General features: G+C 49.7%; 2 protein-coding genes across 2 annotated transcripts; one reads left to right on the top strand and one right to left on the bottom strand.

Annotated features, from left to right (window-relative positions):
- Window positions 1-7,952: 7,952 nt before the first annotated feature.
- On the top strand, window positions 7,953-9,385 carry SAPIO_CDS3213 (uncharacterized protein; the record flags this gene model as incomplete). The annotated part of the gene is made up of 4 exons (XM_016786059.1): window positions 7,953-8,078; window positions 8,489-8,596; window positions 8,748-9,195; window positions 9,318-9,385. The coding sequence occupies 4 exons, from the start codon at window positions 7,953-7,955 to the stop codon at window positions 9,383-9,385; spliced, it is 750 nt and encodes a 249-aa protein (XP_016644065.1).
- A 1,115-nt stretch (window positions 9,386-10,500) lies between these two features.
- Window positions 10,501-11,426, bottom strand: SAPIO_CDS3212 (Cytosolic cu zn superoxide dismutase; the record flags this gene model as incomplete). Its single annotated transcript, XM_016786058.1, has 3 exons — window positions 10,501-11,027; window positions 11,100-11,292; window positions 11,352-11,426. The coding sequence occupies 3 exons, from the start codon at window positions 11,424-11,426 to the stop codon at window positions 10,501-10,503; spliced, it is 795 nt and encodes a 264-aa protein (XP_016644064.1).
- Between the last annotated feature and the right edge of the window lie 1,572 nt (window positions 11,427-12,998).

Here is a 12,998-nt window from a genome sequence, read left to right as displayed (position 1 = left end):
CTAAATGAATCACAACCTCCCAGACCTGATCAGACGTTGGACGACGTTGTATGTTCTCGAATGTTTTAGGGGGCGATGGGGGGAAAAAGAAAAACCCAGAATTTCTGGAACACATCAACTGATCAATAACCTTGATTCTAACGGAAGTGCCTGTGCGCATATTCTTCCCTGGCACTGACTCGTTCACCTTCAGCTCTCTCGTATTTTTCCCCCTCTCACGCCGACCAGAGTTTCGGCGAACCCGTTGGCCTCTCTTACAAGTGAATCCACAGACTGTCAGTGCTCTGCGCATCAGAACGAGATTTCCTCGGCGAGCCTCTGTTCCCCTTCGATCCCGACGCGATCCGTTGTCCCTGTCGCGGAACTACCATAGATAGATTGGTGTCTTAGTGGAGTCGAAATGGGATCCTCGAATCATTATTTATTTATTTATTATGTATTATTTATTATTATTTTTTCTCCCTTTTCGCTCTTAATTTTTATCACTTCTTCACTTCGGAGAGCAGAAGACCCCATTACCGGAACGGCGGGCGCACCACGGAGTTTATTCACGGGTCTTGTCCTGCCGCCGGAAATCTCCCCGTCATGGCAATCGGCAACATGCAAGGTACATCTCGCCTGACGAGCCGCCATCAATTGATCCCACTCCGACCGACATCCTTTACGGAGTAGATGTGCTTGCCTGGATAGATCTGGCTTGCATACAGAAGACCTCGAGCCACGTGCAATATGGGTCGTTGGTGTGCCTGAGCCGACCGGTATATTGAGCACAGTCGGTTTCGTCCTACCATCATATCAACACCATTATTACTTTTGTATGTCTGCTATTGCCGGATTATCTTCCCCGTTCGTGGTGGTGTTGTGGTCGTTTCCTTACACCCCTATATCACATGTGCCCCGAATACGTGCACCTTTGGGAACTGCAACCCGGCCGAACCGTAGACGCTCCACAAGAGGCTCTTGAAGACTTATTAACTCTTATGTGGGAGATATTAAGATGGACTGCACAGCCTTCCGCCAATTGGGACGCACGACGGAGCGTGGATGCCCAGTTCGCACCATGTAACCGACTAACCCTCCATCTCAATCGTGTTATTTTGATTCCTCCTGCCCTTCGATGATTGGCGTCTGCTGGACCAGCCCTGCCTATTGATGTTTGAGGTGTGGTTCGGCCCGTGAGGCTCCAACCTAGGGTCTTTAGGGAAACATCAGAGTCGAATAACACGCCAAGGGTAATACTACCTCAGTCCAAGGAGCTTTCGACAGGAAAGCACTAACATCACTCGCGACTCGGTACCAATATCCCTTTTTTAACCTAAAGCCGGTTTTTATTTCTTAACTTGTCCTGGAGAGCCGTATCAACTCCGGCGCTAAGTGTATCGAATTAGGTTTTCACTCCCCCCAAGTCGGAGTACTTCGTAGTGTTCCTCCCGCGAGACCGAGGTTTTTTTTGCTTTTCGCAATTTTCTTTTTTTCTCCTTCTTTCTGGTCCCCTGCGCATGGGCTCAAGCGTCATCTCGAACAAACCATCCATTCAGCAATACCACCTTACTTTGGCTGCTGGACAGCGCCCTCTCGTCAGTGATGGAACCTCGTAGGGTAGCATTGTTTCAAATAGGCAGGGCGCGCAGTCGTCATCCTTCGACAGATAATAACATTTCCCATCCGCCCTGGACGTTAAGGCTATTGCTCCCCGTGGGATGTGCCTCACACTGAATGTAAATATCGAGGCTCCTTTCTTGTGGGTGGTGGAGGCTACTTTGGAACCCGCCACGTTCTCGGACAATCCTAAAAGTGACCCTTTGCCTGGATGGAACCGGCCAAGGTTACAATAGTAACAGAGCTAGGCGCGGGCAAACAGGGATCTCGATAAGATTGGATGCGATGCAACTTGAAAAACGAGAAGGCCTTGAAATTTCCAAAAGTCCTACCGGGCGACAATGATTCCACGACAAGAGAGAAAGAAAAAAAAAAAAAAAAAAAAAAAAAATTGGATTGGGGGGCCACCAAGCGCACACACACACACACAAGAAAGAAAAGAAATAAAAGAAAGAACAAATAAAAGAAAAAGAGGCCGTTCCATTGATCGATAACATGGGTTGTCCTTGTCCTTCATCCCATTTCTCAATGCTACTCGTGCACGACAATGCATCAAAGGTGCAGCCATCTGCTGAGGTCCACAACAACCGTCTCGGAACGACCCATAGATTCATACTTGGACCTTGCGTCTGAATTAATGCAATTCTGAATCGAGATTTCAATATTTTCTTGTCAGAATCTGCATTTGTCGAGAGGCGCTCAAGCAAGTAGCTTTGAACAGCACCTCCCCTCTTCGGGAGATCCCAGGCACAGCCTTTAACTGCGCGGCATCAAGGATGCAATGTGGGTGTCCCCGCCGCTACGAGGTCGTCAGAATGAATTCGTCTTCGTATCATGATGCTCTAATTGATACCAGGCCCTTGCAGTTTAGCCAGAATATTTCCTTATTATCTTGGGGTCTGTTTTCTCGGCCTGCAGAGCCACATATCTGGGAAATTCGGTGATCGGCCCGTGGGATCCTCCAGGTGGAACAGATGGCAGGAGGGAATGCTCTCACCTCTCACCATTCTCTACTTTCTTTCCTAATTCCCGAATCCATACTGGGCCGCCGTTATGCCTTCTTTTCGTCCTTCTACCTCGTACACACTTGGGAGGAGAACGATCGATAACATTGTGTCCCGTAGCCATAGGAAACGGGCAGTCAGAGTGCAGTCGTGGGCCAAGTTCGACCAGAGACACCAAACAATCCACGGACAACAGACAACACTTATACTTATTACATCACAAGTAGCTCTTTCCTCGATCTCATCTATCCAAAGTCTGCTTCAATATACTTGCAGTGTCCAGAAACAACCATCTACCGACCGTGTTAATGGAGATGCCAGCCAGGACTATTGGTGGAAATGTGCGTGGACAAAGTAACTTCTAGCGACCACATCCTATCTCGACATCTCCAGTACAACTTGACTAATAACATCTCGACTTCAGTCGTTAGTCCGATCGTCCTCATTTATCCTCCGTGGGAGGATTGAAGTGCGATTACCAGTGAAGATAATGAGTACGACTACGATTGGTGGGGCCTTCCTTTGGATGTATACGTCTGCGAATACCATCAGCTTGCTTCGACATAGGACAAAGAGGCGAGTCAGATCTTGCACCCACTGTTTGCCTCGCTGCTAAGTAGTCAAATCACACTGGCCGCTGGCTGCTTGCTTCCCTGCCTGCACATATCCCCTCAGCTAAACCCTGATCACATGAAAGGGGTCGGCTCTGTCGGACCCATGTCTGACCAACGACGATGAGGCCCGGCCTTGTAATATGTAGTAAGTCCGATCATGTAAATGACCCCAGTTGATATGGACTAACGCTGAGCTAGCCTGTGTGTTGAATATCCCACCCTTCTCATAGCGGGACCGTCCTGCAACGACGAAATTCCATTCATACCAGGTCTATTGCTACTTATCTTAATCTCGACGTGAAGTTATACCATGAGCACGACCCGATAAGTTCTTGATATACCATTGCTGAAGTCTGTGGCTAGGACAACCTGCCGACTGGTGGCCGTTGGGCTTCGAAGGCCATTATAGAGCGATGGACATTCGATCCTCCGATATCCCGACCCGTCCATCATATACATATATCCATTCTTCACTCGATGCTAAACGGAGGTTAGGGTTGGAATATGGTTGGGGACCGAACCGGTATGGGGTACGAAAGCACCTGCTACCACTCCATGATGGAGACTTGAGAAAACCCGGTGGCATGTACGAAGCGTCCCTTGGCGAACTAAAGGCTAGTTCGCCTACTTAACATATAGATACTAATGGATTTCGGCTGACTAGGGAGACTTACATCCTGTGGGAGTCCCATGCGGCACAATATGGTGAGGCCTACTCGAGACTCAACATGGATCGATGTTCCAATAGAGTTTATCACATCGACTCGGCATTTAAGTACGTGCTCGCCTGGAGATTGGTTACCTCTCCGCAATAAACTTTGGCCTCATCCCGAGAGAGTGGCACTGCCGTCTAGTACCCGCAACCCAAGTCGCCCGGCCCACTAGCGTGGAACAGATCCGTCCGTTACAGTTTACTCTCCCAGCCAGAAGTGTCCCGTCTTCTCTGAGCCCCTATCATCAATATTAGCCCAAAGCTAAAATCAACAACCCCTAGGCTATGTAGACCAAGGGGAGAGGACCTCAGCTCTAGACCGCGTTGTGAGGATCCTTCTCTCCTTATTTTAGCTCCTCGAAGGAGTAATAAGCTCAGCTCACTCCCCCGCTTTACGTCATAGGACGGGATAGTTGCCCTTGATGCCAGACAGGTCATTTTCCCTGGCCCTCAAGCGCTATTAATGTCTCCAATGGCCCAGTCAATAGCGCCTTGGCTCACGCGGTGAGCGTAACCTTCTTTCGAGGGTATTGATCTCCCGATTGCTTCATCATGCATCATCTCCGAATTATAGACCGAGATTATACTAACTGACTGGGCGTGAAGCCATGGAGTATATTGGAGTCCGCTCGTGTAGCCAGAAGAAGTGAAACCTCCCCTATAATGTCTAGAAGACTCCCAGGTTGCGTTGCTCACTATCATGTTGAGACCCCGTCGATGCCAATTAATCAATACCAGGAGCTTCATGTTGAATGAAGGGCCCCATTTCCCAGCACACCATTGGGCTTTCTGATGTGTTGACATGCTAATATCCCACTTAGGTCTAATGATCTTCGATTTCCAGCGTGGAACTAATACGTATTTAGGTTGGTCAAAGACAACGTGGAACTACGCTGCATGTAGCCAGACGTGGTGCAAGGCTTGTCGTCACCCCCAGAAATCCCAACACGGGAGTTAGATCCTAGCGTGAGAGACTGAGCAAGGCACATCCATGTCTCGAGTGCCTTCCAAGGAAAGAGCTCTCAAGCTCAAACTAGCTCCAACGATCGATAGCTTCAATCTGTGAATACCTCCAGTAGGAGGAACCACGGCCGTTCCGCGTGGCCTCACGTTTTGTCCCAGCTTCCAAGCCACCTCATGATGTAGACAAGTCTCAGGAGGTGATAACTCTCATCATATGATTGGACTGATTGATAAGGTACTTCTCGAAAGACTTTCTTCGGATTAATCCGACAGATGAGTCGTGCTATGGAAGACACCTTTCGCAGCCGCAGATGCCTAGTGCGCTCGTTGCCGCGGCGGGGCGAAAAGAAAAGAAAAAAGCGACAGACGAAGGCGTCGCCATGCAGCTGTTGGCGGAGAAGACGCTATGCCAAATGTCTTTTCTAATGGCACTAATGCAGAGTACCCACAGGCTCTACTAACATCAGTTGCTCTTGTTGGCAAAGAAAAGAGACTAACACAACGATATTGCTCCTCTAGACAGACCTAGTCCCGCCATGTCTCAGCTGTGATCTCCTCGGGGCGGGGCCCGGAATTACCGGAGCAACTACCACGGCGGTGAGAACCGAGCTACGGAGTACTTCGCAGGCGTGAGTCTGCATCAATACGCCATTCTGAGTTCGGATTTTGGTAAGGTGGCCGTCGCTTTCTCCTGATCTGGTGTCGTTGGTAAAGAATCATTCCCTAGTGGTGATTATATTGCTTCCAGGAAGCAAATATTACCTTGAATATAGTTTATAGTGTTTACTTCGGGGGGTGTTTCGAAACAATAGGTGGATAGGAATGAAATGAGAGATATCCACTGGTTGCCTAGTAGTTTTGTTCTCTCCATCATAGACCCAGAAATGCTCCACAGGAGAGCCTGGATTTGGTCCCGAGCCCTCCTCGACACAGGGCGAAGCGGCTCTCACAATCCTTCTCTGTAGTGCCCTTCAGGTATACGAATATCGGAATGGGCTTCTCGAGTAGTGGATAGTGCCTGCGACCCTCGATTACCAATGGAACCTCTGACTTCAGGTCATCGATAGGCAGTTGACTCTCTCCGATTCAATACCAGTTTCCGCTAGCTCCAGACTGCCGCCTACCGGACGTAGAAGTCAACCCTAACGATTTCTTGAAGCACACCGGGTCATGCTTCACGGCCCCGAAGTTCCGGAGCCCTGCCTGGAGCTGCGGTTCGTGTACGGTCAATGGGTGGGAAACTAGGCATCGGGGTGTTAGTGAACGGACGAGGGGGCATTCATCTAGTTTGATTAGTGGCAGATTTTGATAATATCATCCTCTAGGTATGTTCGGTGCTATCGTACGGTCGAAATGGGGAGGTGAGTCGGACTATGGTCTGATCAATCTCAGCGGCCTCGTCTTTCCCGGCTCTAGAAGAGATGAATTTCTAACAGAAAAAAAAACAAAAGGAATATAAACTGGAAACCAAGCACAGGATCTTCGGCGCCATTCGTTCAACATGTGGAATGTCACCACATAGGAACAAGCCATCGTGAATTAGAACTCAACCCTGCCATCACCCATCTTCGAAAGAGATTTATTTAATATCCATTGTCTCCAAATTCTGCTTCCAGCTAACCGGAGGATGAAGTAGTATAATCCAAGGTTGCCTGTTCACATTCCGAAACCAGGAAACAAAGATGAATGCTAGGCCCTGTCGAATAGATGAGTTCCGTTCCCTATCATCACCGATGCTGTGGCCCCTTTGTTATTTGGAAGTCTCTTCTAGGCTTAAGATAGAATTTGCCGCAGCCGAGCATCCGAACCACAGGACCTACAGAGGAACGAGGGACACCGCCCCCTAGAACCCTGCGCATCATGTCGCTGGCGCGACGGATTTAGGCTGTCCCAAGAGAACCGGCCACATATCGCCGGAGCTCTCCACCTCCTTCCAGCCCATCCCCTTGGTTGGCTATCTTCAATATTTCTGTAAAACCTATTCCCTATTTCCCAGAACTCCGACATCTGTTGGTGGGCAGTTGCATTCAGCTTGCCGCAGGCTCGAGTCTCTACAGATTTCTCAAGGGACATCACGGATCGGATATACTCTCGAAAGATTGGCTCATTCTATTCCGGGAAACCGAACTTTGCCAAAGCTGACGAGGTCTTCAAAGATACGCCGAAGACATCAAGGCCAATTGCTCCCCCCCTTATCTTAATATTCAGGTGACGACACCAGCACTTGTGAGTGGTGCTCAGCGACGCGCTTGAGGGAATTGGCACGTCAACCGATGGGATCGAGGCGAATTACAGGTCAGAAAGCGGACGGATATATTGGCATAACATCCTCATATCCGGCCGGGACCGTCCTCTTTGGATCATTCGTATCTTATATTACTTCCAGTCGAGTACTCTCTGCCATTGGCCTCACCATAGCATATGAAGTTTTTCTACTTCTGGACGTCGCATCCAATAATTTTATATATTACTGATCTATTATTAGGAACACATTTTTAGGGCGAGTGCTTCTCGCTGTATATCGTCTTCCCTCCTGCATTCGTTCCGCCTCTCTCTTGATGGTCTCCAACATCCTGATTCTGCGCAACCGGCGAGTGTACCGCCACCGCCCCGGCCAGCAGGTTCTCGCCCCCAAGGTGCCCTGCCCGGTGTATCTTCTAGTTTTAATTTTACGTGCTATCGAGACCAGAGCCGTTCTTCTTCTAAGGGGCGGATAAATGCAAAAGTGGCAATTCTAGAGCCAGGACCCAAACGAAGTGCGCAGAATGCCAGGGAGGGGGCGAATCTGTCTTCTCCCAAGGAGCAGATTTTGGCGAGGGCCGAAAAGTATCTGATCCGATATCATTATGTTGTAAACCGAATCACGTTGGCTTCATCTTGCACTTGTCAGCCTAATGAGACTGTTCTCGTCAGGCAGGAATGCTGTGGGCAAGGGAGAGAGATCTATCCCAGCGACCAGTCACAATACCTAGGAGAAAGAATAGAACGTGTCCCCTCTCAAGAAAGGTATATGGATATTGCGATCTGGGTGCGGTGAAGATAATCTAAACGAAGACCCGCATGCTCAAACAAATCTGGGGCCCGGAGCGGAGGTTTGCGGATTCAACCAAGTGCTGGAGCTTTGCGCAGCCATCAGATCGAAACCTGGGCTTGGCGTCTCCCAATATCCGGGTCAACTGGACAAAGGTAGGTGGCATGACGCTAATCACATCGTGACTCTTTCGCGTCCACCTTGAGGTTTTCTCCAATTTCGGGATATATATTAGCCCCTGAATTTGCCTATCACCATGTTTCTCCTTTGAGGCTCGCTAGCAAATGCAGGAGAGTCGCCCGGTTCGTGGCCATAGACAGCGGGGCGGATGGCTGGGTATTAAAGGAGGGCATCGGCCACCATCCCTTGGAGAGAACGGGGGTGGAAAGGGAAAACCAGGATCGAGCGTCAGACCTTCGTGTACTAGAATTCTTCCTTCGTACTCTGACAAACCTCTCTAATTATTCGCCTCTCCTTACGACAGCCTCAACTGTCTTCGGTGTTGTGCTCCACTTCCCGGTAACGACCCTCGCCGCGTGGTTCAGAACATAACCTCGATATCCAGTTCTTCCTTAACGTTCCAATGAAGATACACACCGTCGCCGCTGGCGGTATCGCCATCCTCTCCGGGGTTGTGTCTGCCCAAGGTTTCCTTAGTTCTTGCAGTCAAGCTGTAAGTTTCCTTCTTCTCTCCTTTCGTGTGCGAGTTCTCGTGGATCATTTGATGTTCAGCAATGTCTACTGCACCGGAGGGCTTTGCAATAACGGAAGCGTTTCCCACATGAGAATCAGAGATCTCGGCTAATTAGGATGGCCCATGGCAGTGGTTTGCGTCGACCAGTACCCCTTGGCTGTATGCGAGGTGCGATAGCATATCGAAGGAGAAGATACTGTCCAGGATAGACCTAAACCAGTGCATCGGAAACGAGAACGGTGTCCTGGTTTCCCGAACCAAGTACGTGGTTGCGTACCTGCTCCTGCTTCTCACCTTTGAATCCCGCTCCTCCTCGCAAAGACCAGCAGCAGACACCTCAAAGAGCCTAGTCTCCCATGATGCTGTTTGTCCCTCACTAACGGGACCGTTTAACTATAGGGGCAACTTCCAGGGCAGCTGTAACAGTTGTGTCGCTGATGACTTGACCAATGTTTCTGATCCGGAGAACCCAGTAATTGGTGACATCACCATCAACCTCCCGGTCCAGGGGACCAACTTGACTTGTTCGTGTCGGGAGAAGGATGGCGACCAACGCATTGGGACATCTATTAACCTGAGTAAGTTTCGAATTGCATTTCCCTTGTGTTCCTTGCGTACTGGCGACAAGTAGGAAGAAGAGAGAAACGAAAGAAAGAAGAACAGAACCAGTATATGTCTGACGTTTTCCACTTATAAATAGACACTGTCATTGGCAATGACAACGGCGTTCTCAAGTGCTTCGACAATTACGGACAGAGCTTCGGCTAGGGCCTTGGATCTTGATATGGAGTTGGGGATCGCCGTAATCCGGCGAATGATCCCTGGGCTAGCAACTTGGAGAGCCGGTACTAAGTTCGACGTTGTATATATATCCTGGAAGAATCTTCTGCAAATGCCAAATTCCAAATGTCCTTTTTGAGTTGCCAGTTTTCGACCGATTGATGGAAGGTAAAGTCATGTATGACCCCTGACGTCCACTTGCTTGACCAGCGTTTCCTCTCACTTGACCAGAGAAGGTAAATTGTTCATCCAACCTGACTTGACGGTAGCGGCAAGAGAGGCAAACAGGGGCATGGGATGCCCGCAGCTTATCCCGCACGGAGCAATTCAGATACCCAAAGATGTCGCCTCGAGCTGTTAACGGACCGACCTTGATCCCAACCCCAGTCGCTCGGAGGAGAGAATGCTTGGGCCAAGATCCCCCGGCATACTACTCCTTGTACTTCGCAGACTGGATTGAATAGCAGGGAGTTGCCACGCCTTACACAGGTAATCTGTGATGCTATGCTCAATACCGGTTATGATCTACAGATATTAGGCCGAGAGAACCTGGCATACTATAAGTCTCAGCGATTAATTGTCGTCATCACAAATCAATTGATGTCTGCTTGAGAAAATAGCGCCGGATCGAATTATTGAGGTAATCTTCATTCGATTAACCAAGCACTTCTTGTCTATCAGGAATTTCGTCTGAGCAATACAGACAAACATGGGTATGCAAGATTCCATGTCAAAAGCGACGTGAGGCCGGTGATGACCACGTTCTCTTCTCTTCTCTTCCTTTTCTTTTTCTCTTCTTTCTGGCTTCATCTCTAGTGATTTCACTTTTGGGGGCTGAATGATCAACAGTTTGCAGAAGGGAAGTTTGGCACCCGGCCAAATAATACGCTGTCCATCTCAAGCAGGATCCCTGGATGTGATGAGAGAGATGGGTGGTCCAATAAAAGGAATTGATTCTTGTCGATCATTAATTTGGTCACTAAACTACACCGTACAGAATGCTCCATCGCCTGGCTGCCAATCCCCTTGCTTTCAGCTTGTCTTCAGTTTTTGATTCGACAACGACCTTCCATCAATCCTTGTCACACTGCGTCCGGTTGTGCTTAGAGCGCGAAGAGTGCAGCGGCCAAAGCTGCAATTAGGGAGATGCTGCTCACAGCCGCGCTGCCCTCGGGAAGGTTTGTTGCCAGAGGTGGTTCACTGGGTGTAGGGCGGGTCGTCGTCGAATTGCTTCCAGTAGGAGCGGGCTTCTCATCTCCTTGATCGTCGTGGCTGTGGCCGTGGCCGTCGTCTTCGTCCGCAGGCTTGTCATCGCCTTCATCACCACTCACAAGGGCGAAGTTTGCGCAGGTAATGCGTGTCTTGTTCGCGAAGTGGAGCACAATGCTGCGGTTACCGAAGAAGGCTCCGAGACCCTCCTTGAGAGTGGCGTAGGGATCAACGTAAGTGTCTTCGAACGTTGTGCCTGACTCGGCCGCGCCGTGCTTGCCGCTGAGATCACCAACTTGGCAAGTAGCTGGGGCTTCTGGGTTGCAAGGCGTGGCTTCGCCGCGGATGAATGGATCCAGGTGTGCGAGTGTCTTGGTGCAGTTTCCATCCTCCGGGACAGGGTCGACGTGGATATGGTACACTAAAGGGCGTGGTTGTTAGTGACGCGCATCCCGAGACAGAGCGAGAAGGTTACTTGTAGGGATGACTATACTAAAAGGACCGCCTTCTTGAGGGAGGTTTTCAAACTTGACCTGGAACTCGACACCACTCTCCACAGTCTTTGCGGTAACGGACCCCTTCACGTTGCCTTCAATATTAACGGGGCTGAAAGGCTTGTCAGGGAACTCCGCCGTATAGACGGCACCCTTGGGGTTATCCTGAACGGCAACGGCATCTCCAAGCTCCTATTGAAGGCGGGAAGTCAGTAATCCAGGGTGAGCAGTGACCTTGATGTTCACCTTACCCCAGTTTCGGGTGTCTCCTGAGCTTCGACAGCGATAGCTGCCAGTGCCAATGCGAGAAGTGATTGGTACCGCATATTGATTTATTGACTGATATTTCCCAGATTAGACGAGGCTGCGCCTGAGTCGAAAGCCGATGAGGAGAGTTTGGAGATCAACGGCCGATGTCGAGGCAGGGACGGATGGAATAAGAAGGATGGAAATGACACAAAGGGAAGGAAGGGAGGAGGACTGCTGTATTTTAAAGGTGCCGACTGCTTCTTTCCCTCTCACTGACACTCCAGCTGTCAGTTTCTTCGTGTTAGTGCTTGCTTGGTGTTTGGATGCCTCGGAGCATGGAAACCAATGAACCAATTGCAAGGATCATATATCGCAATAATGATAGGCTATTAAGATTTTCCACGGCAGTGCTAAGAGGAGTGATCGACGACCGACATCCAAGGATGTGGGGGATAAGAAATGTAATTTATCTCTTTCAATCCCAAGCCTTTCCATCGGGTAATGGCGTCCTGCCTTGGAAACCACACGGGGACATGCATTCTCTGTCCCACATGAGCCAGGGCAAAGAAGGCTTCCCACCAGAAAACGGAACTAGAAAGCACTAATTTGGTAGATGTTGGTCCTAGGCTCATCGACATTCGTAGCATAAAATGCTATATTTGGGGATTATATTTACTAAGAGGCATGTGAGTGTAGATTGGTGTGTAACTTGTGAGTCAATGCCTATTAACGTCATTGCCGTAAACGTTTACGTTGCTGCCCTGATTAGCCCAATATATACAAGAACTCGGCGTGGAGATACCGCCAGCCCGCATACACTCCGTTTACGATTAGTGACCTGCGACGTGCCTTGCAGCGAGATGAGGTGTGGCCGACGTTCCGGTGGTGGGTACCACCATCAATTGAAATGGGAAAGCTGGAGAGCCGAACAGCGCCCGGTCAAATCGGTCCGGGACATCGTTAGCCAGTATCAACATTGAAGCGTCTAAAAGTAGAATGGGCAGTGCCGCCTGGGCTAAGAGGGACATTTAATGCATGGGATGCCTATTGCAGTATACTCCCCTTCACGTACTGAGGTATTTGGTAGGAACTTTGTTCGCAATCGTGTCGGTAAACTGCGTGGTCGAATTACTTCCATACAACAAATATCCCGGCGTTCGGCTGAAAAAGTTGGGGGCCGCCGTGGGTGCAGTCTCCAGCAGCTCTCCATCCACCACGACCCGATCAGCCCCCAAGATCAACAATGGTGCTGCTTACGAGACGGCTGAATCGGCTTGAGTTTCTGGCCACCATTTTCTCGACGCGGTCTTTGTGCTCGTATTCATATTGATAATGCTGTTAAATTTAGGATTTAACTAGTCGGGCGTTTCGAGTCGAGTTCTAATTATTGAGTCTATGAATCCACCGAGGCTTGAGCGCAGCCATGGGGCATTGACCTCCTGAGCTTATCACAGGTTGACTCTTAGGGGTCCAAAAGAAAAGAGGCAGTGCAGCGCTTATTTTGCAGACCGACGATCCTTAGAAACGGTGGGAATGCCTTGCATGCATAGTTCACCCCCCAGTCATGGACGCCGTGTAAGCTGTTTTTAGGTTTGGCTCGTTTCAAGAAGAAGGGGTTGGGTTGGCCCAGGATTGCCTCTTGTTGCAAT

Source organism: Scedosporium apiospermum (genome assembly GCF_000732125.1).
Source record: "Scedosporium apiospermum strain IHEM 14462 chromosome Unknown SEQ_SAPIO_0088, whole genome shotgun sequence".
In the NCBI taxonomy this organism is placed as follows: domain Eukaryota; kingdom Fungi; phylum Ascomycota; class Sordariomycetes; order Microascales; family Microascaceae; genus Scedosporium; species Scedosporium apiospermum.
The sequence above is the reverse complement of the archived record's forward strand: the minus strand, read 5'-3'. Positions and strand labels throughout refer to the sequence as shown.